At 43.7% G+C, this 15,358-nt stretch overlaps 1 protein-coding gene across 1 annotated transcript in view; it reads right to left on the bottom strand.

The window, feature by feature from the left end:
* Positions 1–1,468: 1,468 nt before the first annotated feature.
* The window catches only part of grin2bb (glutamate receptor, ionotropic, N-methyl D-aspartate 2B-b), a gene marked incomplete at its 3' end in the record, with an annotated part of 79,941 nt that continues 66,051 nt past the window's right edge, over positions 1,469–15,358 (bottom strand). Inside the window, exons 11-14 of the mRNA XM_083921659.1 lie at positions 15,139–15,299; positions 12,236–12,423; positions 7,940–8,178; positions 1,469–3,874 (exon numbers count right to left, since the gene is read on the bottom strand). Coding sequence (XP_083777785.1) covers positions 1,469–3,874; positions 7,940–8,178; positions 12,236–12,423; positions 15,139–15,299 — 2,994 coding nt within the window. The remainder of the gene's footprint in view (positions 3,875–7,939; positions 8,179–12,235; positions 12,424–15,138; positions 15,300–15,358) is intronic.

The raw sequence follows: 15,358 nt of genomic DNA, 5'->3' as shown, positions 1-15,358 counted from the left end.
CTAATGAAAGGCAATAATAGCAACAAGAGGACATTAAATGAGATTTACATGTATTTACTGGTTCCTGGGTCATCTGTCATGAACAGTGGGGATTTGAGGAGGTGAGAAGAGATGAAGCTTGAGTTTATTCGCAAATGATTTCAAGGACTTGCAGTTTTTGTGGAGTGATAGTAGAAACCGCTCCTAGATTTTATTCCTAAATGTTTTTTCTTTACATACAGTGGTATGGCTCTGTCGTAGCTGGGTTTTGAGTGGAACAGGAATGTTAGTGTATCATGGCACTGTGGTTTTAACCCTTGGAGTCCTGCTATTGGTTAATTTGGTCGTTGGGGATCTATTTTAAGCTTCCTCCATGGCAGCAAAGTTTGCTCTGTATTATAATATCTGTTAAATGTCTAAAAGTCTGTTATGCTCATGAAACGCTATACCCTCATATCAGACTTTTTTCAGGTGTATTTTCAAACTCAAATCAATTAGACTACTTGTTTGCAGGTGGATCTGTCTACAAACAGAACAGACCTTGTATGTAGAAAATCAGTATTAATCCTTTAAGGCACATCCAGCTCAAAATGTGAAACCCATTTGGTACTGCCGAGCAGAAAAAAGGAAAGGAAACGGCAAATCAGTATGATGATGTTGCTTCTGCAGCTGAAAAAAAAGCCACCCTCTTTGCAAATTTATAAGTACATAGAATGTACTCAGCAAGTCATGCCTTTCACATACACTTCACAGCACTCAAGAGTAAGAAAGGTAAAAAAAAAATCAAACATGAAGAATTAATAGCAAAGAAGAGTCCAAATAACAGGCACCCAAAAAGGATCTGACGACTGGTCGACCAGTCTCCTGTAATATTGGTAAGCTAAGAAAGAATTAACATCATACAAATATGTAACATGAACTATTTAAATCAATAAAATCAAAAAAAAAAATAAACAATCCAAACTGATCATCATTAAACACTGGAATAATATTCAATAATATTATCAACATTATCAATACAATTATTATTAGTTTACCCTGTTACTTCAACAGAAGTGTTGATTTCTCATTCATGATTGTATTTCCGTTGTTAAACAAAATGTTTGTTTTGGTGTTAAGGAACTGCAGGAGGGAGGGAAAGACAATGAGCAAGTGAAGAGAGCAAAGACTGGAGATCTCATTTACCCCCCCCCCCCCCCCCCCCCCGAACCCCCCACCCCCTCCCTTCCCATCTTTCTGTGAGTGTCGGAGCAGCACCAGAAACCTCTCATTAAAAACTTGTCTCCCGCCGGACTTCACAGCTTAGCCTGCAGTGGCCTCTGTGCATCGCCCAAATTCTTTCCATTTAGTGGAGTGAGAACAACACACACAGTATTGTGTCTCGTTCTCTTCACAAAGAGAGGTCATCAGCATCTGCGTGTTTCTCTCCCTCTTTTCTTCACCCACTTCATCTTCATCTTCTTCTCCCTCTCTTTTTCTGTCTTCACCCTCAAACGTCTGACTCAATGCTGGAGAGCTTTTCATAAACGTGTCCATTGCTGGCACCGTTGAAGGGTCTCTGTCCCTGCCCCAAACCTAACGTGTCCCTGCCCACAGGCAGTAGCTTGCTGACCCCGTGGTGGTTCCCCATGGGCCCTCCCAACCCGCCCAGACACAGATCTTTGGAGAACCTGGGGGCCACATTGGACATCACCCCAGCGGTGGCGGACGCGGGCAAATAGGAAGCCGCTCCCATGGAGCCGCGGAAGTCCCCTCCTCCCCGGCTGTTGTTGAGAAGTTGCTGCTGCTGCTGCTGTTGCTGCGTCTGTTGCTTTTTGACGTAGTACGGTTTGGCGCCGTGTAATAGACACTGGTCGTCGCCGAAGGTTGGGATGAAGGGGTTCTGGTTCACCTTATCTGGGTAGAGAGATTTAGACAAGGAGTAAGTCCCGGCCCCTTTGCTGCCACCACCACCAACACCACCACCACCACCACAGCCCCCACCTCCCATCATAGCTCTATCTCTGTCCCTCTGGTCTCTCTCCCCCACCGACCGCTGATGCAACCCACCTTCGCCTCCATGGAACAAACTGAAGGAGGAGCCTCCTTTCACCCTATCCCCGCCTATTCCTCCAAAATTGGAAGACTCCCTTTCACCTGCATACCTCTCAAACATGTGAGCGTAAGGGCTGGGGCCCTCCATGAAGCGGTCTTTGTCCTTTAAGCTCACACTTCGAGGCTGGGGGAACTGACCCCCAACGCCCCCGCCAGCTCCTCCCATGCGGCCTGCCCCCTCCCTCTGGAGGTCCACAAATGTGTCATACGAGTGTTGCCTCCGTAACACCCTCCCACCTGGCCCTAGCTTCCTGCGCTGTGCTTGAGTTTGGGTTTGGCTGGGTCCTACGCTACTCTTCACTCCAGCGAACACCATGTTGTGATCCTCGCTGATGTTGTAAAGGTTGCTTGGCTGGATCTTACAGGAGTCACCGCGTTTGCAGCTAGCGGAGCTGGGGCGACTGCTGCTACCGCCAACCCCGCTGGCTGGGCAAGCGCCGCCTCCTCCGTGGTGACACACATTGTGGCAGTTACGACACTCCCAGTCACCCCCTGCTATGCCCCCCCCTCCCAACCCAGAAACCCCCTTCTCCCAGCAGGTGTGGGCCTGCTGCCCTGCCAACACTGAGCCAAGCCCACCTTTACACTCCAACTTCTTGCCTTTACCTTTGAGGAAGTCTTCTACAGGTACTAAGCTTTTACAGATACCACCACCACTACCACCGCCCACACCGCTTCCTCCACTTCCACCCTCTTGCTCCCACTTGGCCTTGCCCTCCTTGGAGCGAAACTGGTCCGCATAGAAATCCCTCAGGTTCTCTTTGTCTTTGCGGAATACGTAAGGTGAAGAATTACCCCCTCCTCCTCCCCTCTTCCGCTCCAGGGGAGGTGAGACCGTGCGGTGTGCCAGGGGACCGTGGGGGAAGTGGTGGTGGACGGTGTGGTGGTGGGCTCTCCTCCTGAGGCCGCTCAGCTCTATCTCGTCCTGCTCCCGTCTGCACTTGGCCGAGGCGGGCCTCTTTTTCAGGCTGTCCCTGTACTGCTTACGCCGCTTGTTGTTTCCCTCCAGGTTGCCGTAGGTGACGGTGTGCGTGGAGATATCCGAAACATCCGAGCGAATGTTCCCATCATCACCCCCTGAGCCTCCCCCGCCCCCACCACAGTACCTCTCATGACCCCCGATGAGCCCTGTGCTGGATGCGCCTCCTTTGAAAGAAAACCTCCCGTACACATTGTTTCCCTTGAACCCACTCTGGTTGGAATCCGTAGGTGTGTGGCCAGCAATCAGGTCAAATTTATTGGTATTCCTGTGAGTCATGGAGGCCCGGGGCTGGGTGGTGAAGATAGGCGCTACCCCTCCCCCTAAACTATCGCAATCGAACATGCCCCCCTCCAACGAACTAGTGCTGCCTAAGCTACGCGGCCTATTTGGCGGGGGGCCGGACATACCCAGAGCCGAGGCCGGGTGGTGGTGCAGGTAATGGTCCTGGTACAGGTTGCTGTCCTTCAGGGGCAAGTTGCCAAAAGTCCTCTCCACCTCGCTGATGTAGTCACTGAACATGTTGTCCTCTGGCATGTAGGGCGGCGCTGCTGACTTGCAGTCGACAGGGTGACCCACCAAGCTGCGCCGCTGCTCCTGGATATCATAGACAGCCGCGTCACGACCGCTGTGGCTGTACTCCAGGGCGGCGTGCGGAGAGCCGTTAATGCCCGGGACGGCGGTCATGTCCTTGGCAGTGCGGAGCAACCGCAGGATGTTGGAGTGGGTGTTGTTCATGTTCTTCTTCATCGTGGCCGAGGGTGAGTCTATGGTCGACTTGTTTTCCTCAATTTGTACCCCGTGGATGCAGCTGTAGATACCCTGGAGTGGTAAAAATTAGAAGAAAAGGGAGGTAGAAAGAGAAAGAGAGGGTGAGACAGGCCATGGGAAGAAGAAAGAATAAGAGTGAGAGTGGTAGGATATGAAGCCCAAGTGCGAGGAAAACAACAGTTAAATGTGTGGCAGAGGTCAGGAATCAAGAACGAAATGTCAGAGAGAGGGAGTCAAACAGAGAACATACACAGAAAGACATACACAGAGAGAGAGAGAGAGAGCGAGAGAAAGAGAGAGAGTGAGAGAGAAAGAGAGAGAGAAAGAGAGAGAGAGAGAGAGAGAGAGAGAAAGAGAGAGAGAGAGAGAGAGAGAGAGAGAGAGAGAGAGAGTCAAACAGAGGCAGAGAGAGGTTAATGTATTTCTGTGTTGTCTCTGACCACCTTCTTGTTTACACACTATTAAACCTTAACAGGGGCTGAGTTCATTAATGACTTTTCTCAGGGGAACAGCATGCACCCTTACGGCTGCCTGTCAGCTCTCCACCTCAGCGCTGAGGGAGCCGATCAAAGCCTTGATTGATAACACAAGGGCTGCAGTAAGCTCATGGTTTTGACCACCAATCGATAGGTTTAATCAATGTCATTTAAATTCAGCTGACACTGGTGCCACTGGCTTTCTACCTCAGGATTGTTTTACTTGTTCTCCTTTTGTGAGAAAAAATCATCATGGAAATTAATCACTTTGTAAAAGTTTGTCCGACTTTGCATTGATATCGAGAGACGCATGCATTAACAATTGTCTATTTAAAGCGTCATTATCCATCAGTATGAGTGTGTATGTGTGTGTGTGTGTGTGTGTGTGTGTGTGTGTGTGTGTGTGTGTGTGTGTGTGTGCGTGTGTGTTTGTTTTGGTTTGTGGGTATGAGCAGGATTTTCAAGAGAGGGGAAAGCCTTTTGCGAGTGGAGTCAAACAAGCGTGTTTAAATGGCGGCTGAGGGAATCTGTGGTCAAGGCGACAGCCAAATCCGAAAGGTCGAGGACACACTACCCACCAGCCAACATTCCTCAACGGCGTCAACTTGTCAGAAACAGTTTCTGTCTGTCTCTTAGTCACTTTCCCCGTCGCCGAGCCACATTCATGAATCTGAATCGTCAACCCTCTTTTCTTTTATGCCTCCATTCTCTCTTTGTTGTCTGTTTTATCTCAGTTTCCTGGTGCTCGGGTGAGAGGCAGACGCTCCAATAGGATTGTCTGTCTATATCTCTCTACATCTATAGCTACTACAGCTTCTGTGAAAGGTAATAGAACAGGTTCCTGTGTCTATTCTTCTCTACTGTGCCTTGGTTCTGTTACCCATTTTATTCGTTATCATGACACTGGCTAACTGATCTCTTTTTCTTCCTCTGTATTTTATTAGCCCTTTGTACTCTCATCACTTGTCCATCCTTACACTTTCTACTATACATGAAATGCAGTTTTCTTGAACATTGATCTTGACATTTTTTTCTTTCTCACAAATCAACTTGAGAGCTAAACCAGGCGTGGGCATTTATTAAAGATAAGTGGCTGTAGAAGCACCTCAAATGGATGTTGTAATGCAACAAGTAAAATCTGTCTCAAGAATTTCAGAGCCAAAGATCGATTCGTAAAGCTACCATGCAAAAAGCTTGTGTTTTGCATAAAAAAGCCGTTTTGGAAACTACAGAGACAGAAGGTTATTCCTGCCAATATATTAAAAAAAAAGAATGCTGTGTTTCTAAAGTACTCAAGGCCACATCTGTGTTTTAAGTTTTTTTTGTAAAACCAAATGACATTACAATTAGAGACACCAAACACGTAATCACTGGTGTCCTTTTCTCAGGCAAATAATAACTGAGACAATTTGCCTGCAACAACAAACACCCTCCTCTCTTAAAAGGTAACATTATTCAAATGAATTACACCTCATATGATTATTTATATGGACCTGAACAGCCTGCATCAATGACCCTGAGACACGTTGTTAAGTGACCCACCTGAGTGGAGTCGTAAGCACGCTGAGACGAGTTTATTCACAAACGCACCTTCAGGTCACCAGCTGAGAGTGTGCGGCACAGTAAGTAGCTTTAATTTCGGCAACATAAAGTTGATAAACAGTGGGCTTGCATCAAAGACTGCAGGCTTTGTTAACCCCATCAGGGACTGAGGCTTCAGTGATGCTCGCATTCTGATGCTGTTTGGTCTCGCAGTCAACCAACATATCAATAGCCACAAGCAATAACACTTGTTATGACTGCTTCTTGTGTGTCCTTATGGCGATCCAGGTGACAGATGTACATCAACATAGTTTTTCCCCTCTCACAGTTCACTATATAGTTGCCTGTGCTTTTTATTGGTTGTAATGCTTTAATCAAAGATTCACATTCTAGATGATCACTCTTGACCTCTATGAAGTCAGAGAGGTTAATGACTTGAGTAAAACCTGAGTAAATTGCCAGTATGCTTTAACCGAGTGCTTGTTGGACATTCAAACAGTACTGTACCTGATTAGATCTGGCAGTAACACGTGTCTCAAACAGCTTTCAGTACATCTGTTTACACCTGGCGTAAGAATGTGTCTCCACATGCTCTTTAGTGGCCACTTGTGATCGGATCTCATTTCGCTGCTCTATATGCAAATAAACATGTACATGATTTCTGTTTGCATAAAGAAAAATAAATATTCTAATAATATATAAATGTGTTTATCCATCGCTTTACAGCCAGTTCGCAAGCTTCTAAATAGCAACAGCAGACGTCTGCAGTAATTATGTTACATATTTGTGAATTTGGGAACATTTTATGAAACTAAAAATCACACATTGCCGTCATGATAATAACATCCAAAACACAAGAGTTACTTTCAGTGTTTTCTGTGACATGAGTCAAAATTTCAATGTTTAAAAATGCAGAGGCCGACAAAATACAAGGGGAGCTACCTAAGGCTTGGACGTCGTGGATGAAGCCAGTGAATGAATATGTAGTTCCACTTACAGTTGAGTAGGTGGTCTTTTAATGTGGCCCAGGACACGTTTTCTCACTGCTAAAATAATGTGACCACCTCTGAATGTGGTCGGAGTGATCAGATCACAGTGGGTGCGTTCACACCTGTACTTAGAGCCGTTCACTTGTGATCTGATCACTCAGGGAGGCTGTTACTGTCAGGTGTGAACGGGGCCTCAGACAATCACACCCACTTCATGCAGTGAATGGTCAGGTGTGAGGAGGTGAGAAAGTTAGGATAACGGGGTTCGCCTCTCTTTTTTCATTTTTGTCCAAATTACATTTCATGTGTGAAAACGAGTGAATGCCTTTGAGGAGAGACTGCGTGCTTATCATGTCTCGCCTCAGTCTCTCTGTAACGGCCACCTTTATCCCGACGTTGAGTGTTCTAACAGCCATAAACACTTTTGCCTTGAGACGTGGTCAGACGACACGTTTAATGAACATTCATTTATGCCCCGTAGCTACAGTCATTTACACCAATTTCACTGCAGATTTCACTGGTTAGTTGTGTTACTGTTCTGTAAAGAGCGCACATATTTAACACCTTCAAAATTCTAATAAAATAGATTTTGTAACATTTTTTGTCAAATCGAAAACCAATGACTCTACATCTAAAAATAGCCATCTTAAATCTTCAATGTACAAACATTAATTTTCAAATAGTAATGGTTATTCTAATAAAGAAAATGTGCAATGCAACATTTTAAACTAATAAGCGACTTTGAAAGGCACATAAATGCAGTTTTTGGATTGGGTCTGATTGGGCTGAAATTCATATTTGTACTGCTAATGATATTGAGTTAATGTAATATAGTGCTCTCCTGACTTGCAGTGTTTGTTGTGTGGCTGTAGAAACAAGACAGGTGAAGATTTTTTGGGTTTTGCACAGAATTCTGTTAACTTGTGTTTTGTTGTTTGACGACCGTCAGGGCTAAAAAAAGGCACAGGTTAAGTCAGGTGAGTCATCGTATCCTCCTGACTGACTCGATACAACTCAACCACAGCCAGTGGTTTGAAAAGCACTACTCTGGTGATCTTTCTGTCAGGAGGACAAAGGTCAGACCTAAAATAAAACCCAAACACACTCACTCTGCTAATGGAGAAGGTGGCCCCGGGCTGACCCGAGCACACACCCATGAAGCAGAAGCGCAGCTGCCAGTAGAACCAATGTTCACAGATGAAGGTGAGTAATGACAGAATCATGGCAGCCCCAAGCATGTAGAAGACACCCGCCATGTTGTCCACGTCCAGCTGACTGCTCATCACCTCATTCTTCTCATTGTGGCAAATACCCGTCAGCCACAGCGCCTCAAACTCCTCCATGTCACCTGGGGGACAGAGAGACACATATACACAGGTTAATGCATCGGTGTGTTTGTATTAATGTTTGTATGACCTTTGCACTTGGATGAGTTTGCCCGTAGGTCTCTGACCATATAAGTGTGAGTCCAAAACGAGAGGGTGTATTTTTTTGGATGGGGAGTTGATGCCAAAAACAGCGCAGGTCTCATGTACATGCAACAAATGTCATGTTGCATTACTTTGACGGAAAGCCCCCCTGAGGATCATCCTCATTAAGGATTGCTTATACAAGGCTATCCCTTCCTTGTTGTGGGAAAAAAACCAACTGCCTACTGGGACTTGACGGTCCTCAGGGAGGAAGTGTGTGTTGTCATGTGACCAGCGTTTCCGACCTAAAATGTGTCCCCCTCAGTTACACATCCCTGAGGGGACAGCTAAAGGGGGAGGACACGTCCAGAGAGATTTGTCTGATCTGCACTGATGGTCTGTTTTTGTGTGCGTCAAGGGAGTATTTATTATCCCAATGCTTGCATAAAACTGTTGGATGTGTGTGTGTTAGCAAGTTTTCACTAGTTTTTTACCTAAACGAACCTCAGAAAGTGTGAAGTGGCAGTCTAACGACAATCAATTTCTATCATGCTGATGAACAGAAAGTGGACAAAAACATATGAAATCTAGAAACAAAGCAGAACTTTATTTTGTTCATGAACTAAATAAATCAACATTTTCCGTAATACACTCTTTCACTTTCTTTTGAAATGGACGAGAAGATCAATACCATTACTCTCATGTCTGTGCATTCACTACAGAGCTGGAGCCAGGAGGGAATTAGCTTAGCTTAGCATAAAGACTGGAAGCCAGGTAAAACAACTAGCTTCAAAAATCCGACCAAAAGCACCTGTAAAGCTCACTAATTAACACGTTCACATAATCTGTTTAAACCATACACAAAGAGAAACAGTATTTGGTGTTGGGGTGAGTTATGTGCTGGAGCCAGTCCTTGACAAACTGTTTATTTATAGCGCAGGTTGGCAACAGTTGTAGAGCACAGATTTTTGGTATTAGATCTCTCCAGTTAGACATTTTCATTGGCCTCTTTGTATAAATCACACTTCTTCTTTTTCACCCCCAGAGGGTTGTTTTTCCAGGTGTCAGCCACAGAATGATAGAAAGGTCATCAACAGGCTCTCGCCCGCTGTGAAAATACCGCACAGTGAGCGCTTGTATTCACACATGGGCTCATTTGAAGATTAAACGCTCTTCGTACTCGGGAGCTGGGAGGGTACGCTCTGTTCCCTGGATCAATAAGCGGAATCTATAATGTAATAGAAATCTATATTCTAATAATTATTTGCTGCTTTCTTCTCCTTCCTCTAGTCTTATCCATCTTTTTTTCCCATCCTTCTTCTCCTCCTTCATCTACAGCTTTCTTTTCTCCACCTCCCTCCTGATCCTGTGTCTGTTCAGATGAAGTGGCGCTCAGTTTCATAGTAGGCCGTTGCTGATCGTCTCCCCCTGCTCATATGACTTATGTCATGTTATATCTGGACTATAACAGGACGTGACAGATACGGGTGAACATCGATGAGTCTGATCTCTTTACCTGGTTTAACGTATGAGTGCTGACAGCTGAACAGTCTGCTTGAGGTAATGAGAGGTAATGTGTGATGTGTTGGCCTTGTGTACACTGACGACAGAACAATAAGACTTTACTTCCATTTGGTAAATTTGTGTAGACATGTCTGATCTTTGGGGAACAGACGCTTAAGCGTGCACAAAGTCACATCCTATGTACACACACACACACACCCACACACCCCAACACACACACACACAGACTGGCACTTTACTGTACGTCACTCAGCAGTGTATGACTAGGTCTGACTCGATTTGGCTCCTAAAGATTTAATCCGAGGTGAATGTTCTCTCTGCACTGACCCCTTCACCCATCACACACACTGGGATAGAAAGTGATCGCACATCGAAGACAACCATGTGTGTGTGTGTGTGTGTGTGTGTGTCAACGTGCTGTACAATATATGATGCAGCAGACGGTGAGCAGTATGGAATGCCTACTATCTCTGGAGGTGGAGTGCTACTGTAGGTGTACTCTCCAAAGGCCAAGATTCACATCAGGAACAAAAAAACAACCTTTTACATAAAGCTTTGTTTGAGTGCTGCCAAAACCAATGCCGGTGATGCATTTAAAAATCTTTTATTCCCTATTTGCCGCAGAACTTCAGTTCCCTCTTTAAAAGCGGGGGCAGCATTTCTTCTTCTGACTGTTAATTAACTCAATTAATCGATTCATTGCTGGGTCTATAAAGTGAAAAAAATTGAAAGTCAGAGCTTTATTTTTTTTTGAAGTGGCTGTTATTGACCTCTCTCTCTGGAAAGTCATTGGCCTTTTCATGTGTCTGAACCTGAAGCTCTATTATCTCATTTTCAGTCCATACTGATGGGAAATATCCCACAGTGTGTCCTGCATCAACCCCGACCTCTGTCTCATTTGAGTCCATTCAAACAGTGGTGCCAAATAGGCATCCAACCAACATACACAAACCACCTCAACTGGCTCAATCCTCTCATCATGACACATTAGCAGCTCGATACAGAGGTCCTCGTGGGTCACTGCACTCGTCATTCTCTCAGAGTGACGCCAGACACCCTGCCGGCTTCTTTCAGTCACTACCCAAAACACACAAAAAACAGATGGGCTCAAAATAAAAACCCCGACCTACAAATTGAGAGCATTGCTCTGCGGTCACTCTGCAAACTCCTTCCCACAGTGAATGATCTAATTTAATCTAATCCTGCACATCACTTATCAGCCATTGGCAGTGGTAAATGGTTTAAGCTATTCACGGACATTTCAAAATTGTAGGCCGGTTCTTTACAGTTCTTATGTCTGCTTCTTCTAAGGTGGCTAACAAGCTTTCAGAAAGAACATCTACTAGTCAAAATCAGGGAGGGATTTTACTTTTATGATGCCAAGCTTGTATTGTAATTTGAGGACGAAAGTGATTGTAAACAAAAGCATGTGGTTCATACCTGAAGGCTCTCAAACTCAAATCCTGTCATTGACCAATGTGAAAAATCTGTACAGATGCTATAGTCCAGAACAACATTTTTAAACCACTTGTAAAGAAGGTCAATGTGACACTGAAGAAATATGTTGGTAACAACAGTCCAACAGCATCCACAGAGCTCTTTCTTTAGTTAAGGTCAATATTTCTCTTTGCCTTTGCAGTGTGCTGCCAGAACATCCTGAGTTACCAACTAAATAAACCCCTTCCCCACTCAAGCTTTCACTTGTACAACTGCAGCAGCTGTAGCCTTCAGGCCTGCTGGTGCCTCACTGTTGATTAAGAAATGAACTGTGCCAGCCTGGCTCAGGAGGCCTCATCCTGCAGCTCGACTGTCTCATCGTTTGCCAGGAGCTACCAGCAGGTTCTCGGGTTGTTACCGATTGTGCACCTTCTGAGTCACAGCAACTTCACAGCTGCCTGTCACGTCTCCAACCTTAATACATCGATAAGAGTATCACTTTTATGATTCTTAAGCTAAGTGATCACTTTGTTTTCTTCATTGCACTCCAGAAAAGTGATTCAACACTGAAGGGAAGTTATTTTTTGTTTATACAGAGTGAAATAAAATTAGGCTACAATAGGAATTTCTAAAAAAAAAAAAGAAAATAGTGGATCTATTTGTCTATCCTATAATATAGAATAAAATTCCTATATTGTCATTGTTCTGGTGCATACAATGAGCTTCAGAACTCAAATGTATTAGTAGGTACAAAAAAATATGGTTGTTACAACATTGTACCTCCTAGATGGTGAAATGATTTTTAGACCCTATCTATGGGATATAAACTGTGAGGATATTACAAAAGAAATACAACAGCATTTAAACCATTAACTATAATGTGCAACTTTAAAAGCAACTATTAAACCTCTATATATATCAAAAGCAAAAGAGAAAAGACAAATGGAAATGTCATCATTATTGTTTTAGAATGATGACAGTCATAAGGCCTCTTCATTCATTCAAAAAAACAAAAGTCGTATTCAAGTTCCTCACCATCTCCAAACAGCATGAGGATGGCCAGATCCACAGCTCGCTTCCAGCCAGAGTCTTTCTGGATGGCGATGCCGTAGCCGGTGGAGGCGAACACTTTGCCACTCCCGATGGTGACAAGCTTACAGCCCTCGTCTCTGCCCGCCATGTAGTTCAGCACTGCAGCGTCGTAGATGAAGGCATCCAGTTTGCTGAAGAGTGCGATGGAAGGAAATGTGTCAGAACAACACTTTTACACTTTTGTGTACCTCCAATCATATTTTAGTGACGATGAATGAATGTGTCCGGAATTACTCCCTTGCTCACTCGTTCATCACTATTCCCACAAAATTGTTTATAATAAATTGAGATTTTAGGACACTTGTGACTCACACATATATTAACAGCGAGTGATAACACTTAGTCCTGTTGGTCCGTTATTCCCTGTAATTATTTATTGAAAGTTTCCTGGAGAGCAAAACAATGTAATTTGATACCAAGAGAGTAAGACAGTTATATTAGTCTGTTTATATAGCTGTGTTCAATTTAAAAATGGTTCTTGATTTCAGGAGTAATTTTAATGTAGGATCCTCTCCTTGTAAACTTAGTAAATATTCATTCATCATTAATTTATTATTGGAGATTGTATTCTCTATTAATGTTCAATTGCTTCCCTGTGTACGTTTCTGCATGTGCAGACGACCTGCTGTGCTATAAAACACTCAAGGAAACGCTGGCTTAGCATTTAATTGGAATTAATTAAGTGAAAATGCAACAATTAAACTCTCTATATCAGCTATAATTAATGACAAATTGCTCCCTTATTTCAAGGAAATTTAAAAGGAAATAATTGGTAATGTATGGGTTCATAAGATGAAGGGTTGCCGGGCAAAACTTGAGTGATATTTAGGAAAAGGCTGTGTGCATTCTATGGACAGTGTGAGTGGGTTTAAATGGACATGAATAACCCGTTTATGAGGCTTATCCCGGTTATGACCATATTCGAGATATTATGTTTACATGAGCAGAGAGAAATCGGGTTATTCATATTCCCCATATACATGATAAATACCAGTAACCCGGTAACTGATTACTGTATTCTATGTTGCGCATGCACTGTGATGTTTACAAAAACAAACTGCAACTTTTATTTGTTGCTATTTACTGACGTTTATGCAACGGTTAACCTTGAATTATTGTGTTGTTTTGTTGTCACTTCTTTGGTTTTTACGTTTGACCACGTAGTACAGTTTCTTTAGTATTTTTCACTGTGACCTAATCTGCTCCACTGTTCACCTTGGGAGGTCGGCGTCCTGTAACCTGAACAAAACAGTCTTAAATAGGTCAGCATTTTGATGCCTTTTACCATATAAATATATTTAATTCCTTCATTATAGAAAGACATAACTGTTTCTTCGTCGCTCCAGAAGTGAACCGCTTTCACCATCCATTTCGCCGTCACTGTTATTATTTTGCTATGGTAACAGCCACGGCGGCACTCAATAAACGAGATAAGGTGTATACATGCAGCAGAACTCCAGGTAGCATATTCGGGTTTATCCAGGTTTCTGAAAACGGGATATGACGTTAACATGGTTAAACTCATAAACAGGATACTCCAATAACCCGAACATAAATGGGTTATTCATGTCCATGTAAACGCACTCTGTGAGGGCACTATACAGAGAGAGATTTCACTTTGAATTTCGCTGTCTCAAATAATGTCAGAAACTAAATGCAGAATATTAGGTAGAGAGTGATTTTGGATACAATCACTGATTATTTTATTCTAATCTGTTGTATTCCTGGGTTTCCCATACTAATTTATAGTGCACCACCCATTCTGAAACCACTTTTGCTAACATCTTTTTTCAAATTAAAAAAATAACCAAGGAAAAAGAGCAGCAGTGCCACTTCAGTAAATACTTTGTAAACTACACAAAACAATTCTCTATACAAAATCTAACTTATTGTTTCTGAAGCTTTCAATCACATCTCATGGTCTTCCTCAGCTAATGGAGTTGCCCAGTTGTCATGGAGATAGTTTAGCTGTCATCATGTGACCTCAGTATGGACTTTCAGTCACATGGTAAAATCTAAACCATCTCCATGACAACTGAACAACTCCCTCTGCCGAGTAAGGCAACAAGACGTGGTTGGAATCTTTCTTTTCCTGTTTCTTTCCTATTTTCTTTGTCAACACTTTGTAACACATTACCTATCTTTGTTACAAACGTAACTCGTCTTATATGTCATGTCACAAACACTAGCCAAACTCAACCTCCCAGTTCAATCTAAACTGTTCTACTCTCCTAATGTCTGTAAGTCTTGACACCGTCCAATTGTTCTATATCTCCTTCAATGTTTCAAACGTCATACATTTCTCTATATTTTACTCTCTTCTACCCAGATCAACTCTGACTGATTTGATAGGTAAACTGACATGACACTCTTTAGCTTGGTGAGAAACCATAAAACGGTGCCTCGGGGCTCTACAGGCCTCTGTGGTCATTCAGCTCAAACTCCAGAGGTACATGACTGCTTTGCATTTTTAATCCTTTAACAGTGAGTTGATGAAAACATTAGAAGACAGAGTGAAGAGAAAAGGAAGGTATTAGCCTGCACTTCAGAGGCAGAGGGTGTGAACATTAGCTAGCTTTCACATCAACCACAGGCTACGCTGCTATTCTGGGTGCCAGTGGTAGGCTCATACACAGCTCCATTGGCTGCCCACCCACATCGCCCAGAATGCTCCCTCTTCCTCTTTCTCCTTATTCCTTCATCATCTTTTCTCTGTATTGCATCAGAACAGGACCTCACAGCTCCATCACACAGGCTCTTTTCTCCCTGCTGTGATCCTTTCAACTACACACACCCCACCCCCCCATCTGTCTCTCCAGCCTCCCCTCTATCTCTCTCCTCCTCACCCGGTCTTCAGACTGTACAGCGCTTCATCTACATTCTTCTGGTGGAAGCTGGTCATGTAAGTATGCATGTCCCGGTAGTTGTTGCGGATGTTGCGCTCTGTACTCCCATTGGGCACTGTGCCAAACCGGAATGGTGGCGAGAACTCGTTAGGGTTCTGGAACTGTGGCGGGGGTTTTCCGGAAAAGAAATCACACAGAGAAAATGACAGAGGAGTGCTCG

The sequence above is a fragment of the Echiichthys vipera genome (assembly GCF_963691815.1).
Source record: "Echiichthys vipera genome assembly, chromosome: 2".
Classification (NCBI taxonomy): Eukaryota; Metazoa; Chordata; class Actinopteri; order Perciformes; family Trachinidae; genus Echiichthys; species Echiichthys vipera.
This window is presented reverse-complemented; position numbering and strand designations above follow the sequence as displayed.